Here is a 15,915-nt window from a genome sequence, read left to right on the forward strand (position 1 = left end):
GCTGTCGTCGGTAATATTTAGCATGCAGCCGACATTTCTTGTGTGTCTGGTTCGATAACGATTTGTCCGCTGTGGGGCTCGAACCCGCGCCACATACCGTTAGGTCCAGAAGCATTGACCCACGCCACCGGGTCAAGAAGTCGAATGTTCCCACACCGGGACTCGAACCCGTAAATTTCAGCGAACGCAGATTGGCTCAGTCGTTTAATGGGAGCTACAATCGGTTGGGTGTGGTTTTAAATCCCAGCGTGGTCAATCTGATCGCAACGAATCTTTGTGAACTAGCGTTTGTGGTTCATCTAGACTTGTTTTCCCCTTGTAACGTCCTGCTCCACGCAATCACCATTTTATATTTCATATGAATAGGCGCAGTAACTAGCCAAACATTACAGTGCGTAATGACTGTAAACGCTGGGACGAAGAAACGTTGACTTACAGTTACTGATCATAACTTTGTTAATATAACTCATTGTTTCACCACTTGAATAGCAACACATTTCAAGTAACTCTTCAAAAACTTAATCTTACTACTTACGACCGTATTGCGAATTTCAAACGACCATTTCTCCGCGATATAGATGTTAATTCGATCACCTTCGTTGTTGGTTTGCCGAATCAAACTGTATTTGATGAGAGTTTGGTGCTCCCAAAGGCAAAAATTACTATAGCTCTGCATGACGCCTATTGGTGCTGCGGTAAGGCTAATGTGGCAGGTTCATTTAAATGCCATAAGGAATTCAGATCCAATCACGGGCTTGTCACATGTTTATAGCTAACTAGACGCAATTTAAAAATAGGTATTGACATTGACTTGGAATCTGTTATTGAGCGAAAACTATGTAATAATTGCTTTCTGAGTAAGCAAATTTGGATTAGTTATACGAACTCATGTCAAAGGCATGCTAGAAACAGCTCACAGCAATACATGTGACCCCAAAAAGTTGTGACCCTTCAGTAGCCAGCGCTATTCATGACACTTATTAAGGAGCACCTTTTTGGGTCCTGTATCTGCTATGAATCAAATTGGAACTGGCTGACAAGTTTGTTTCTATTTCAGAGACTTAAGCACGCAAATATGTCAAGACTCTTAAAGATGACAGCGGTAATCGGGTGATATATCTAAATTATGCAAGCGTCAAGGCTTTCACGCCTACTTACATACCTTAGCAAGACAACATTGCTTCGGTGGAATGAAATTGTTAAGTGAGACGACGAAGAAGTATTTTTTACCGTAGTTCGGACTTTGACTCGGATTAAAGCATCACCATTGCAATTCAATACCATGAACAGCTTAATGAATCTTTGCAAAAGCTATTGCTCCCCAAGCTGGACAGGAAATTTGTCGTGCTAAGTAGTTCAGGATCATTGATCTTACAGAGTAATTTAATCTTCCTGTGGCTCTTATCTGCTTGTTTTCTAATGTCCTGAGCTTTGGCAATGGTGTCTGCAAGAAATCTGCAGCGGGGCTGAAAATCCGCTATGAAAATGACGACAGGAGTCAAAGTCGCTGAACAAACTAGTACAGATTTCACGAACCAAACAACAGATCTGATTGCAAACGCTAAAGAAAGATGTCAGCGAACGCAAGTGGATGATGACATTCGGCTTGTGAAGCTGCGTTGCAAATCAGCGGGAGAAACACCAACCACGTTCAAGTTGGCTATGGTTTCTGGCAACGGGGGAAGGCGTGCAACTTGGAAGTTGACTTTCGTGGCAGAAACAAACCTCATCTTTGGTATCGTTTTTGCACGGTCGAAAGATGAGTGGTTGTTGGTGAACGCTCTAAATTTAGAATGTCTTCTTGGCTAGAGATCGAGCTAATCATGGTATGACTTGTGACTGAATAAATGTATAACAGTTCGGTATCGACTATGAAGATACCTTATCGTTGGAAGCCAATTTCAAGTCAATTAAAACTCATCTCAGACTGGCGGCCAAGTGCAACTTGACGGTGCACAAAAAACATGAACACAGCATTTCTGAATGGACTACTTAACGAAAAAAATAACTAAATGATACAAACAGATGAATATGTTAACAAAGATTATTCGGAATTTTATGCCATCTCAACCGCTCGATCTACGATCAAAAGCAGTCATCACAGACGAGGAGCCAGACCATCAAAAATTTATCTTTAAAGCTGGACTTTAAAAAAGGTATGACCGGTCACTGCATCAACACTCAGCGAATCAATCAAGAAATGATCGTTATGGCTCTTGACGTCGACAAAACGGTCCTTGCAAGTGACACTTACAAATTTATCAGATCGACAAATGAGGCACCGTGTGAAAGAAAAACTTGGTCAGCTTCAACTGCTTTCTCGGCATGGAATAAGACCAATGATTGTCCGTGAAAGCGTGTTGGTGCGTCCAATGAATTTGCAATGGATATATCAGAAATTTGGGATGGACTAACAGTAATGCTGTCAAGTCACCTAAGAACCTGGAACTCGAACTGACTTAAGCCATCTGCGAAGGGAGTTGCAAACATTAGGAAATCACGGCAAGGATATGCCGTATCGTAATGCAATCGAACTCTGGATGTATCTCATGCATGGAACTCGATCGGGCCACTAGGAGCTTTCAGCCAGTGCGCAGCATACTTGTGTTTCACACACCAATACGTTCTTACATGTGTATTTCGTTACTGTCGCGGCACAAAGACGGACGGCGTTAATCTAAAAAAATCGACGAAAGACTCCAAGCTGCTCATATGCAAACTGGGATGGCAGCACCAAACAAGTGGGTACGCGTTATTTGAGGTGGCAGATTGAAATTTACGAAACAGCGAAGACAGCCTTGCCATCAACTGAGGCGAAGTACATGGCGCTGACGAATGCAATCATGGAACTAGGGATTGTCGTATGAACTAGGCTTGTGAAATGGGAAGACCAAGTCAAAATATCTGAGGACACTCAAAGACTCACTATCCATATCGCTAGGAAAGACCTTGAGCTCCACGTTTGCAATCGCATAAATCTGATTAGGACCAAGTAGTGTTGCGGTACTATTCGACAGAAGACATGAAGGCGGAGCTCGTAACCAAGCCTATCACCGCTGTACTATTTCATTTTCGATTCTAGTCCAGAATCTTGCCAACAAACACTGCCAAGTAAATTGGGAGCATTAAAGAAGAGACGAATCGATCAGCAATGACACACCGGTCGTCCTTGTGTGTGCCTCCTAGCTAAGAGACCGCAAACTTGACGCGCTGTGTTATGTCGGGAGCATGACCATCACAGCTTGTCTCTTCCAGAGAGAAAGAGAATTTTATCTTTTTTAACTTTGAAGGTCTGGACGATAAAATCAGCTACTCTACAGTGGGACTCGGTTGCGCTATGTTTACCAACTAGCCACGTCCCCAAACTTTTTTGATCTTTTAATCTTTGAGCGCAAGATTTTGTAGGTGCCGTATCAATATCTTATTTTCTTCATGTATGATTAGATTGTGTATTAGAGTTGATGCTTTAAAGTGCATATAATAAGTCAGGAAGTCATCACGTCTGTATCCAAAAAGAAAAGCTGCATGAAGGTGCCTACCGACAAAGAGAATGCTTCCTCACGAATTGGCGGCATCGAAATATCTTTGGGCGAAATCAAGTCCACATCCGACACAATTCTCAGTTGATGCGGAATTACAGGACTCGTCGGTACGAGCTTCGATTGCTGCTAGATGTCTCACTAGAGCGTTCTCGTTGCTAGTGAACGCAACCAGGCATCCTATTACCGCTTTCGGCCCTGTGCCGCCAACTTTGCTATCACCTCGCGGCTAACTAGAGGCATAAGCTAAGTAAGCTTGCCTAGCTGCTCCGGGCACAGGTAGTTGAACATTTCGATTTCAGTCTCGAGGAGAATTCATAGCTCAAAACTGGATCCACAGCTTGTGCTACCAATTGCGACGGTGTTGCCAACCACTTTACACAGAAATTTTTGATTCTAACATTTTGCCTTAGCAAATACATAGATGATAAATTGTACGTTCGAGTCAGGAGCGGACCCGATCGCCACTTTAGACACACCTAATTCGCTCATACATTGAGGATTATTTCACAAAGACTATTTTTTGATGTGAGAAAATCCAGCGCAATTATCGGTATTTGAGATTATACCGGTACATTCTATATGTACAGACGTCCCACCCCGAGTTCCACTGCCGTCTCCTCACGCCACCGTTCCACGGCATCTGCTTGCGCTTTGCCACATTATATTCTCTTGTTTGAATCTGTTTTTTCATTGAACGTGTGTCTGACTGAATCAGCGCAAACTTTCACTCGTAGGAATCAAGCCAACGCGCTTTTTCATTCTATTCGATAAAGGGTGAGTGAACATGAACACACCACCTAATGCCACCGTTCCAGAGCCTGTGGCTGAGCCTCTCGTGGTCCCAGAGGATGCACAATTGTCGCTGAAGATACGCACACTTGATCAGAAGACGTACCCGATCACCATATGTGCAGCCGCGTCCGTGCCGCAGCTCAAAGAAGTCGTCGCCGTCGAAACGGGTGTTACGCTCGCTCGCCAGAGACTTATCTACCGTGGTCGTGTATTAAAAAATGACCAAACGCTGGCTGCATACTCTCTCGAAAATGGTCATGTGCTTCATCTCGTAGTGCGGGCTGTACCACTCACCGACACAGATGGTCAGGCCTCGGCTACTGCTACGTCAGCTTCGGACCGTGTTGCTGAACAGGATGCTCTCATCGTGGCACCTTCTTTGGATAACAATACAGCCGAAGAAGGTACTAGTATGAACGCCTTGAATGCCCAGATCGACCAGTTTCAGCGCTCGTCTCTTCGACTTAGATCAGTACAACATACGCGCACGCATTCTCCCCCATCTTTATCAAGAAATAATGATGAGCCAGATCCGACAATGGGACGGTCCGGTCGCGGTGGTCTGCCTGGTCATGTTCTTTTGGGTGCCACCATCTCAGTGCCTGAGGGTGCAGAAGTGACGATGCCATTTCTTAATTCAATGATCGCCAATCTCATGACGCAGGTTAATGAAGGCGGCGCTGAAACGAATAGAGACGAGAGGACAGAGACAGCCACCAGCACCCATCGCACTATTTTGTCGCGTGAAGCTATGGGTAATAGCACAGCTGCTGAGATGCAAGCAGCAACGGCGAGAGCACTACGACGCCATCAACGAAATCGTGACGGATCCGGTCGGTCGCGCGGACGACGCTCACTATCTTCTGCCGAACGTCAATTTTCGCTGCGGGCTCGCATGGGATTGCGACTCCAATCAGTTCGTGACACACTGGACGACGCATCACTCGAATTCCCCGCCGAACTTACAGCTTTGCCACAAGGAGATTCAAATACTGCTTTGAGTGAAGTGCAGCAACAAGTTGAAATGTTGTTGACGCTCGTGCATCGTTTTGGGCCACGACTTCGCTTACTGGCTGCTGCACTAGCTCAGCGCGACCGCATGGGTGGGGCGGCTATGGTGGCACCAGATTCCTTTTCATCGACGGAATTAGCTGCACCGCCAGCCGAGTCTACCAACAACTCTGTTGCATCTATGTCGACACCAGCCGCAATAGCGTTAAATGCTAGTGATACTGATGCCACTACTATCGAGCCATTGATTTCTTCACGCCACGTCATTCGCACAATTGAGGTATTGACTTCGATTGGAGAGTCCATTGAATTACTGGCGAGTATGGCTCGGCATGCATTCGTGCGTCAGTCTGTTCAAGCGGGTGAGCTTTCGAGACGTTTTAGTGTATCTGCGAATGACTCGACTCGAGCGACATTCGATCGTGAAGCTTCTTCCTCGACTGATGCAATTGTGCAAGCACCAGGGAACGGGTTGCAGGAATCGACTCGCGCTTCGAGAGCGTCAGCACGAAGTGCAGTCACTTCCTTGAGACCACGACTTCGGTTTCGTGTCAACACCACAGATATGCGAAGTGACCAGGATCTCGCAACTACGACAGCAACTGGAGGTATCTCGGTAGCGACAACTGGATCGACTTTTGATCATCCAGTTAATCTCACGAGCACAGCCAGTGCCGGCGCACCGTTGACTATAGAAAGTGGAACTCCTATATATTCAGACGCTCATGGTCGACGATCTGATGGGGGACGTAACGAAAGTACTGCTTTACTTTCGCCCGCGAGCGTCTCAATCTCCGGCATGCGATTTCCAGTCTTATCCTCGGTAGTGTTTCCGTTCTCTTTGGCAGCAGGGCTGGGCGGAAGCCATGCGACCACCTCGTGGAACTTGGCAGATTTTGTGAGTCGGATAACGAGTGAGTTGCCCATCTCGACTTTGTATGGAGTGTTGGCTGGTGATGCCACTCATCTTCACCACATTCTAGCACATATTGGGTTTGCATTATTCAGTGGTGTAGATGTGCCGCGTGTAATAAGACCAAGCATCCATACGTGGGCCCAAGACTTTGAAAATGAACTTCGTCGTTTGTTGCGCTCGCATGCGTTGCCTCCTGGCGTGATAAATCAGGTAGCGGGATCGGAAGACCGGGGTATGGCGCTGGGGGATGAGCTATTGCGCGTTTTGGAGCCATTTATTGCCGATCTGGTCGACCTGCTCGTCCGTGCTACGTCTGCGAGCCGTGCCGCTGCGTTCGGTACGAGCAGCGCAGCTTTCTTACGCACGATGGCTCAGCAAATTGTTCGTCAACTTCGAGCTTATGCACGAGGTGACTCAACGGAAAATGAAGAAGAGAGCGACGAGCGCTTAAAGCGGTTGCTACTAGAACTCCTCACATGGCTTGGTCTGAATGAATATGTTGCAAGCTTTGCTGTCAACAGCTTATTAGTCTGGACCGCAGAAGTTGAAAATACTAGAGGTCGTGGTCGTATTCGTGAAAGAGAAGAGACTGATAGCGCTGATGTTCCAGAAAGACCAGCAAGTAAGCAACGAAGGGAGTAAGGAAAAACGGCTTAAGCTTTAACGTAGTCAATCGGGAATGTAAACACAAATAGCAAATTGTCATCTATTAAAGGCTTTCAGTTTGATAGAGGGTTCAGCGTCGGGAACTTTGGGTAGACACGTTTATACAAGTGGAGACATACAGTGTCATGCTGTTTAATGGGCTTGTTGAAAACCGCTTTGAGATCCCCATGCGTTCCCAATGACTCCTTGATGTGGCCTGTGAGCCCGTGCTTAGTCGTCAGTTCGACTGGTTTGAACCACCGGACATCCTCAGGTGAGTGAAACATGTACCTTACAACAGCTTTCCGTTTTTTGACTTTGACTGGTGTGCCTGTTATAATGACACGCTTGAGCACAACACGATTCGAGTTGACGTTTTTTAATGTGCCAGAAGCTACGAGCTGGCCATCTGGCTTGAACAGCAGCAATGAAGCAGGCTGGAATGTCACAGGGCCGTACACGGTAGCTACGCTCCAGCCAGTTTGCGGTAAGAATCGCTGGAAAAGGTGCTGATCGCTTTTCAAGCTCTGGTCACTAAATACAGGTCTACCTGAAAATCGTCGAAAGCCACAGTGAAAGGACAATTCGTCTTTGGACTTGAGTGTCTCCCCTGCAAACGATGACGCACGCTGCACAGTAAAATTGAGCACACTCAAGCGGTTCTCATGCTTGAGCAATGCACCCATGACAAGCGGACCAGCCTGGATACGCGTCTGTAGCTTTCCCACAAAAACAGACTTAAAATGCAGCGTGACATAGACTCCGGATGGCACGTATCCTCGTACGCCAAATTCGGTTGGCAATGGCTCGCTCACAATAGACGACGACGCTACGGAAGCAGTATCATTTACATCTTCCATTTTCATTGATGAAGCACGGGACCGCGTATGCAGAGTCCTAGACTTGCGACGTAACTGATCCTTCATGGCACGCTCAGCTTCTTTGCCACGCGCAAGGGCAAGACGCTGGACCATGGCAAAATCTTCGAATTGAAATAGACGCGCATAATCTGCCGGAAGGGACTCCATCGGGTCCCATGCGCTCGTACGCAACGACTTCATGCCGCGGTAACGAGCAAAACGCACGCGTGCAGGTTGATCAACGGGCACATCGACTTCATCCGGAAATGTCATATTATCCTTATCATCGTTGCGCTTCTGCACCTGGTCAACTTCGTCATCGTCCACCATAAACATGTCATCATCATCATCATCATCATTTTCGCTAGTCTTGCAAAAGTCTTGATTCACAGCAGCATCCTCTTCTTCCTGACCGTCCTTCATCTCGTCACCCTCATCTTCACCATCGAGCCAGACAGCCTGGTATCCCGATGCACCTTTGTTGGCCGTAGCCGTCGCTTCTCGTTGCTTCTTCGCTTCATTTTCCGCCTCGGCAATCTCGTCGCTTGTAGGCCAAGTCTGTTCTGATGCAAATGGATTGTACTCGGCTTCAAAACGAAGGTCCTCCTGCAATGCCGGGTCGGCCGTGGCGAGGACGTAAACCTCATTCTGACCAATCTCACTCGAAGCAATAGAAGGTTTGGCATTCATGCTAACGTCTGCCTTTACACGCTGTACCTGACGTACGGCAGCACGGGTGATGTGGCTCAATTGAAACGTGCCCACGTCGGTAATATGAATCAGCTGATTGACTGACAATGGTTTGCCGCGCAAGTATCCATTTACTTGTAGTTCACCAATCTGTTCACCCTTTTCATTTTGCGCTTCTGTGCCTGGCACAAACGTGGCAGTAGTAGCAAGCATGTACGAGCGTGCCTCGCGCCAGTGAATAATTTTAGGTGAAAGTGTGATCAACACGCGCGTCAATTGACCAGGAACATTCGCCAGTGTCACTTTGGCACTCTCACCGAACTCCGAGGCAAAAAACTTACTACCCAACTTCTTGAGCTCTGACTGGCTCTTGGTTGTGTGCCTCTCCAATCCCTGAATAACGCCCACCGTGGTCGGCAAGCCTTGAGCGCGAATTGCAGAGACAATCCTAACTCCTTCTTCACTTAGACCACCGTCTACGCCATTATGGACGGACAGCACGAATACTACAATGTCGGCCACTTTAGCTGCGTCTAGAGCAACCAGCAGATTGCAGCCGCAATTAATAACGCAGAGTTTCTGTTTGTGTTGGCTGAAGATCCCGACAGTGCAGTTTTTAAGACGAATTCCATCTTGATCCGGTTCCTCCACGGTTGCTGCACCGTCCAGGATGCTCTCTTGCACTTCGGACAGGTTGGCCAAGTCGCTAAGCGCCACCAAGGCAATGATCTTTGGTGGTCCGAACGCTCCACCTAGTCCAAACCGGCGCTGCAGTAGCACTTCTTCTCGTTTGTTGTCGCGCATATGCTTTTGACGCTGCAGACGGGCTACTTTCTGGCCCGACAAACTCATACTTCCTATGCTTGATCCGTTGCTACGGACACTGGCACGGCGGCTCTCTACCTTTCCACCCAATCGACGCGTAAGTAAAGTTTTAGACTCATGACGGCCAGTCTTGTGCTTTTTATTCTTCTGCTTTAGCGGCCCAGAGCGGTGGTGGTGCGACGTCATACTCGCGAATTGATACACTAACTTGATCGATGCTGTCCAATGATCGATAAGTAGGTTGCAGTAGTATAGTATTTCTACCTATTCATACTATAGGTAGCATATAGAGTATTTTAGGTGATGATGCCTGATGTAACGGAGGACGAAGACGTGACGCCACGTTTTCTCACCAAGTACAGCGTGGACAAGCTGTCCGAGCTATGGGACTTAAAACCAGAAATATGCGCTGCACTAGGAAAACTTAAGATTCAATCGTTTTTTCCTGTACAGGCCGTAGCTATTCCCAAGATCCTGGCTAGCGACAGCGACCGCGTGACGGACATCTGCATCTCGGCGCCCACAGGCAGCGGCAAAACACTTACTTATGTGATTCCCATCGTGCAGCGTCTACTCAATCGCATTGTATGTCGCATACGAGCGCTAATTGTCCTTCCAAGTCGTGACTTGGCTCTACAGGTGCATCAGGTCGTGCAGCAGTTCGTTCATAATACGCCACTGACATGCGGACTGGCCATTGGTCAGAGAAACTTTGCGGCGGAGCAGAGCGCACTTGTGGGATCATCTATGAAAGACATTAAGTCCTCTGTAATCGATGGAGGAAGCAGCTTGGTAGACATTCTGGTTGCTACTCCAGGTCGGCTAGTGGACCACCTGGAACAGACGCCGGGTTTCACGTTGCAGCATCTGCAAATAATGATTGTTGACGAAGCCGATCGGTTATTAAACCAGTCGTACCAAGACTGGATACAAAAAGTGTACGCAAGTGTTTTTATCGGCCACTTGGTTGACGACGACGGTCTGGATTTGGGCGTTGGGGTCACATGCCGGCGCCGAGACTCCATCAATCGACGCCGTATCCGCACGCCACTGACTCGGGTCTTGCTGTCTGCCACATTGACGCGCAATCCAAGAAAACTGGCTGCAATTGGTATGAGTAATGCCGAGTTGACTAAGATTGGTCGCATTGATGACCCTCTAGCTGATAACGCAAAACAGAGCAATGTTGATGAAATGGACAATGCGAATGATGAAAATGACGAAGTTGCTGAAACGACGAAGATGTACTCAACACCTGTTAATCTGGATGAGTACTGGATCGAATGTGATACGGGATCCAAACCGCTCGTTCTGCTAGAGCTGCTGAGCGAATTTGCTAACTCGCTGACCATTGTCTTTACGGCAAGTGTAAGCTCGACTCATCGTCTTGCAAGGTTGCTTCAATTGTACTCGGCACACTCGGAACGTGTACGCGAATTTTCAAGTAATCTGTCGCAGAAGCAGCGATCATCTCTTGTGGCCGACTGCAAGGCAGGACGAATACAGACGGTCGTGTGCTCTGATGCGATGGCTCGTGGAATGGATATTGAGGATGTCGCGAATGTTGTAAACTACGACGTGCCTACATTTATCAAGACGTACATTCATCGTGTGGGGCGCACAGCGCGTGCTGGTCGTCACGGTCGCTGTGTGACACTCGTCAAGATGGGACAGATGAAAGGTATGATGCGTATGCTCAAGAAAGCGGATAGCAACAAATTGAAGCCTTTTCCTCTTCAGCATGAGCACATGAAAGCGCTAGTGCCACGCTATACCGAAGCTTTACGACAATTGAAAGACACTCTTGCAGCCGAAAAGACTGGCAAACTGCAAGCTACAGCAATACTGCAAAAGCATAAGGTTTTGTCAAATAGAACTAGCGGTGCAGAGGAAAATTTAATGGTAAAGGTTATCAACACAGACAAGAAGCGTACATTCTCGGTGCTGAATGCCCAGCTCGAGCGAAATCTAGGCCACCGGAGAGTGCGTCAGCTTCAAGGTCATTAAAATTTTGCCTTGTCGTCGCTTTAGTTGTTTAATGTAGCGACTGGTTCTGACTGATATGTACTCTCATAATTTCCTTGCCGACAATTGTTTAGCAAAGGTGACTCAGCTTGCTTTGTTATGATCTCTACACGCTTTAAATGATACTTGTGCCCTTTTGAGCGCAAGTGCTCTGCCCATTGCTTCTTGCCCATGATTTCCCGACCGACACAAACCGTGCATGTATTCCTCTGAAATTTATCCTCCAGTGATGCTGCCTGGGCTACTTCCGGATGTTGCTCCTGGACACTTCGAAATACCGTCATTTCACCATTTTTCAGAAAGACTCGAGCAATTGCAAACGCACGTTGCGCCGCAAATTCCTCCCACTTCGCAAGATCCGTGCTATCGATTTGGTACACTGGAATATTTCTAGTCACAAACTTATTTCGAATCCAAGAGAGCTGGCGACGAGCGTACTGACGTGTTGCAATCTTAAGCTGCACAACGCACTCATTCAGCGTTTCCAGTATCGTGAGATCATCTGTACCATCGCTTGACTCCAACGCGTCAAAATATGGCTGAAATTCCTTGTATCCAATAGCCTGCAGAATGCCAACTGAAATCGATTCTTCTTCAATTCTCATAGTTTGCCGCGGCGGAGAGTTCTTCACAAGTGCTCGCAGGCTTCGAATCTCGTCTACTAAGCCAGCGTTTAGCATCGTCTCCACCCGTTTTGACAAACGTTCGTCAAGCACCGGTTTGCTAGCTTGCACCCAGAAGGCACAAGCGTCGAAATATTTCTCAATATTGTGTTGCTCCTTTTCCTGCTGTGCAAGCAGTTCGCTGTGCGGCACACCCGTTTGTTCGAACACTTGAAGACTGCGTTGTATTTTACGCACATTGTTAACGTGTAGTCGGGAAGCCATCACTGGGTCAACCGCCAATAAACGATTGTATAGAGCTTCAGGTGTCTGAGGCCCCAAATGCTCGGGATGTTCGGTTGATGAATACACAACCGGCACATCGTCTAGCAGTTGCGACTTCCAGAGGATCGCCTGCGTATAGTACATGGTCCCACCTACTATAATAGGTACCTTGCCTCGATCCAAGATGTTGTTAATTGTATGTAAAGCTAAACGCTTAAACTCGAGCACATCGCAGCATGAAGTCGGGTCCACGACGTCAAAAAGGTGGTGAGGTATACCCTGTTTCTCCTGTTCCGTAATCTTAGCTGTGGCTATATCTAGCCCGCGGTACATTTGCATAGCATCCGAGTTGACAATTTCGCCATTTACAGCCTTGGCCAAGTCGACTGACAGCTTGGTTTTCCCGGCACCTGTGGTACCAATTACGACTAGCACCTTTCGTAATGCCGGCATAATTCTTTGATTGGCTTTCAGTTTGTGACAATATAAGAAATTGTTAATGGTATTACTTATTGTAACTTTACACTTCATTTAAAATATTTCTAATAATACAAACAAATGTATGCTCATTTTATGGCGTTGTATTATGACTTACGTTGTCTGCTTACTCGCCTTTGAAATCAAGAATTGTGTTATACTTGCAAGCTTCTTCTGCTCATCTTCTGTCAATACTGTTAATTCCTTACTCGTTCCAACCTCCTCGATCATGTTCTGAGCTTTATCATGTGTCAACATCGGTGCTCGAATACCGACAGCTACCATGCTTTTAAGCTTAAATAATCTGCCAAACGCTTTGGACGACAAGTGCAGAACGCATATGGGTACTTGGTGTAGTCTACAGAGCAACGGCAGATGGCCAAAAGCCAGCGACTCAGGATTGTTTGCAAAGACCACTACTTTAACTTCACGTCTCGCGACAGCTCGTGCCACCTGATTTACGCCTCGTACCGCATGAATGCGCGTAGCCGGCACATCAATCACCTCTTTCTGCAATCGATCCAGTACGATATCACGGTCCTCTTTAGTCAGCTCTTTAAATTGCGGTGTCGTCCACGGACGCACAATCTCTACTGTACTTTGTGCTTTGCGCTTCTGCGTCTTGGCATTCGGTCGCTTAAACTGCGTAGCCATAGCTGCCTTAGCTTTCGCCATCTTCCTTACTAACTGTCGTGCAGTGATTGGTCATAATAAAATTCGGCTGTTTTAAACACGAGTAGATGTTCAGTTATCCCCACAGCGAAAAAGTGAGTTGAGGGCATGGGGAGGTTCTTGGGCTCGGCACAATCTACAGCAAGTAGCGAGCGCAATCGACGGTACGAAATGCTTGCAGGCGTAAATGAAGAAGACGAAAATGTACGTCGCTCAACAGAAGTTGCTACAACTCCCCACGCAGACGACGACGCGCGCGTGGTGGCACCGAGCGTCGCGAGTCGATTGGCGCCTTTGAGCAGCGACAGTGAGATTGATGCAGAGGGAAAGCAACATATTAATAAAGAGGCGATGGATCAAGTAGAAAATGTAGCGGAAGACAATGAAATTGGAATAAAGGATGAAAGCACGACAGAGGATGGAGACCAGGAGCCTGTGAAAAACACTGACCCGGAGGCCGTTCACGTCCGCATTTTGGACCTCAATGGCAAATTTTTTAATATTTCTTGCCGTCTGGACTGGCACATTTCTCAAATGAAACTTAAAGTATTGGAGTGTACTGAAGTGGCCATTGCGTCTCAGCGACTCATCTACCGTGGTAGAGTATTGGAAGACGAAGCCACATTAGCCAGTTACAAGGTTGAAGATGGACATACCATTCATCTCTTTGTAAGAGCTGCACCAACACCCGATCCTGAGATATTAAACGCTGAAGTCAACTCTAGTGGCACTTCTGCTGGGGGTCGAGACGAAAACATGACGGTCGTAAATATTAACAGTGAAATTGTTTCGTCCGCGGTTTTTCCGTCTGACTCGGCTCGACGTGTAGATCCATTAATGCTCGATTCTCCATTGGGCAATTGTGCTCGTCGTGTGAAGCTCTGGAGCTCGTTCTTGCTTATTATATACACGATGAAAGTCATGGGGCAGTTTGCTTTGTTGGCCAATGACCAGCAGCAACGAGCGGCTCAACAAGAACAGGAAACGGCTGGGATTAGTGGAACTGATCGACCTATAAACCGTTTTGACGAGTATCCACAGTATTTTACGCCTGATCCGCTTATTGGCGGAATTGAATTGATGATACACTCTTTTGGTGTGTACATTGGTTGCGTTGGATTTAAGGCAGCACATGACACGGACATTCGTCCGATTCGGTTTTATTGTCGAGGTGTTGTCTGGCTTGCCATATTGACCGTGGTAGAGCAGATTTACACAACCGTACAAATCTCCAGGTCCGACTTTTCAACTGAGCGAGTGCAATATCCGTATGGTGGACCAGGTCCGACTAAGGATGACCTTGTTTCGGCTAATATTTTTCAAACAGTCATGCTCATGGTTATGTGGATCATTGCAATTCGTCACTCGTATTCGCACCAGCGAGAGGTGTCAATTTACAATCAGTCGTTTGCTGCAGCGGCGATGAATGCCGCGCCTCCTGTTCATTTACCTGAAGTCGTGTAAGCAAGAATTAATCGATATATTGATATACTATCTGAAAAAAGCGAGACTTACGCTTAAGATATATCTGGTGCTCGTGGCATCATTTTCGGAAATTCCACAAAACTTTTATGATGGCATTGCAGAGTGTCAAATCAACGACATTTTCTACAAAGGCAGTCACTGCTGAAGTGTACACAAGAAAATCTCCGCTTATCGTCTTCATTATGGCCTGAGCATATATTAAGCGCCATTGTTACATCGTTGATGTTTTCGATTATTGCAGTTTCTGTTGATACATTCAACTACATAATTTAGATATCGATTACGTGACAAAGCATTAAACATTGAACCATATTCGCCGACCGACTTCGCTGTTAAGTGTGTGTATCACCACTTATGTGAGAATTGATAGCGATCATTTTGATCTGACGAGATCAGAACACATTCATCAGCAATGTTGCTTAAGAAAGGTCAGAAGATGAATTTGATTTCTCCCAATGGCAGACATATCTATTTAGAAATCCTTTCAATTCAGTGTGGTAACCCTGCTAGAACGGCTACAACGTCTACAAAAGCGAGAACATAAATATCCAGGTGTATGACTTAGAGGCGCCAATCATTTCGGCGTCGCATATCTTGGATCTCTACACGTCTATTTTACTCGTGCACCTTTTCTTTGCCTTAATACAGTAATGTTTTGGAGGCTGTGTGGCCCTGCAGCCAAAGTCGAGTATTTGTCCTAGCAAGAATATCGTCATTAACGTCACAACGATATCTAAACCAATTCGTGCCAAAGTGAAGGTTAAAGTAAACAGATTAGAATTTTGTGCATCTTATGTAAAATGATGTTCCAGATAAATAGTAAATGTTTTATCGGATAGTTTATATTTATCGTGTAAGTTTGTAACGAAAAAAAAAATTTCTAGAATATTAGCTAAATTTCGTATTTTGGAATTCTCTTCTGTAGAAAGTTGAATACTGGTTTAGTAAGGTCTTATAGGTTAAAAATCACAAGGCAAGCAATTATAGCGAATTTCAGCTAATGTTACCGCTACATGAAAGTGCTGGCAAGTAACGGATTTTTACGAATAGAAGACCTTCTACTATTACAAGCCCCCATCGAATTTTCG

General features: G+C 46.4%; 7 protein-coding genes across 7 annotated transcripts; 4 read left to right on the forward strand and 3 right to left on the reverse strand.

Moving 5' to 3' along the window:
* Positions 1-1,485: 1,485 nt before the first annotated feature.
* PHALS_05226 (uncharacterized protein) lies at positions 1,486-1,777 on the forward strand (the record flags this gene model as incomplete). Its single annotated transcript, XM_024718919.1, has 2 exons — positions 1,486-1,665; positions 1,718-1,777. The coding sequence occupies 2 exons, from the start codon at positions 1,486-1,488 to the stop codon at positions 1,775-1,777; spliced, it is 240 nt and encodes a 79-aa protein (XP_024584270.1).
* A 2,549-nt stretch (positions 1,778-4,326) lies between these two features.
* PHALS_05227 (Ubiquitin-like protein, regulator of apoptosis) lies at positions 4,327-6,903 on the forward strand (the record flags this gene model as incomplete). Its single annotated transcript, XM_024718920.1, has 1 exon — positions 4,327-6,903. The coding sequence occupies one exon, from the start codon at positions 4,327-4,329 to the stop codon at positions 6,901-6,903; it is 2,577 nt and encodes an 858-aa protein (XP_024584271.1).
* A 77-nt stretch (positions 6,904-6,980) lies between these two features.
* On the reverse strand, positions 6,981-9,467 carry PHALS_05228 (pre-rrna-processing protein tsr1; the record flags this gene model as incomplete). The annotated part of the gene is made up of 1 exon (XM_024718921.1): positions 6,981-9,467. One exon carries the CDS (start codon positions 9,465-9,467, stop codon positions 6,981-6,983), a length of 2,487 nt encoding a protein of 828 aa, XP_024584272.1.
* A 120-nt stretch (positions 9,468-9,587) lies between these two features.
* PHALS_05229 (dead deah box rna) lies at positions 9,588-11,026 on the forward strand (the record flags this gene model as incomplete). The annotated part of the gene is made up of 2 exons (XM_024718922.1): positions 9,588-10,962; positions 11,022-11,026. 2 exons carry the CDS (start codon positions 9,588-9,590, stop codon positions 11,024-11,026), a joined length of 1,380 nt encoding a protein of 459 aa, XP_024584273.1.
* A 24-nt stretch (positions 11,027-11,050) lies between these two features.
* PHALS_05230 (Adenylate Isopentenyl-transferase) lies at positions 11,051-12,646 on the reverse strand (the record flags this gene model as incomplete). The annotated part of the gene is made up of 3 exons (XM_024718924.1): positions 11,051-11,126; positions 11,216-11,273; positions 11,350-12,646. The coding sequence occupies 3 exons, from the start codon at positions 12,644-12,646 to the stop codon at positions 11,051-11,053; spliced, it is 1,431 nt and encodes a 476-aa protein (XP_024584274.1).
* A 138-nt stretch (positions 12,647-12,784) lies between these two features.
* PHALS_05231 (Ribosomal protein L7Ae/L30e/S12e/Gadd45) lies at positions 12,785-13,345 on the reverse strand (the record flags this gene model as incomplete). Its single annotated transcript, XM_024718925.1, has 1 exon — positions 12,785-13,345. One exon carries the CDS (start codon positions 13,343-13,345, stop codon positions 12,785-12,787), a length of 561 nt encoding a protein of 186 aa, XP_024584275.1.
* Positions 13,346-13,450: 105 nt separating this feature from the next.
* PHALS_05232 (Ubiquitin-like protein) lies at positions 13,451-14,806 on the forward strand (the record flags this gene model as incomplete). The annotated part of the gene is made up of 1 exon (XM_024718926.1): positions 13,451-14,806. One exon carries the CDS (start codon positions 13,451-13,453, stop codon positions 14,804-14,806), a length of 1,356 nt encoding a protein of 451 aa, XP_024584276.1.
* Positions 14,807-15,915: the final 1,109 nt, after the last annotated feature.

The sequence above is a fragment of the Plasmopara halstedii genome, assembly GCF_900000015.1.
Source record: "Plasmopara halstedii genome assembly, contig: Scaffold_2881, whole genome shotgun sequence".
Classification (NCBI taxonomy): domain Eukaryota; phylum Oomycota; class Peronosporomycetes; order Peronosporales; family Peronosporaceae; genus Plasmopara; species Plasmopara halstedii.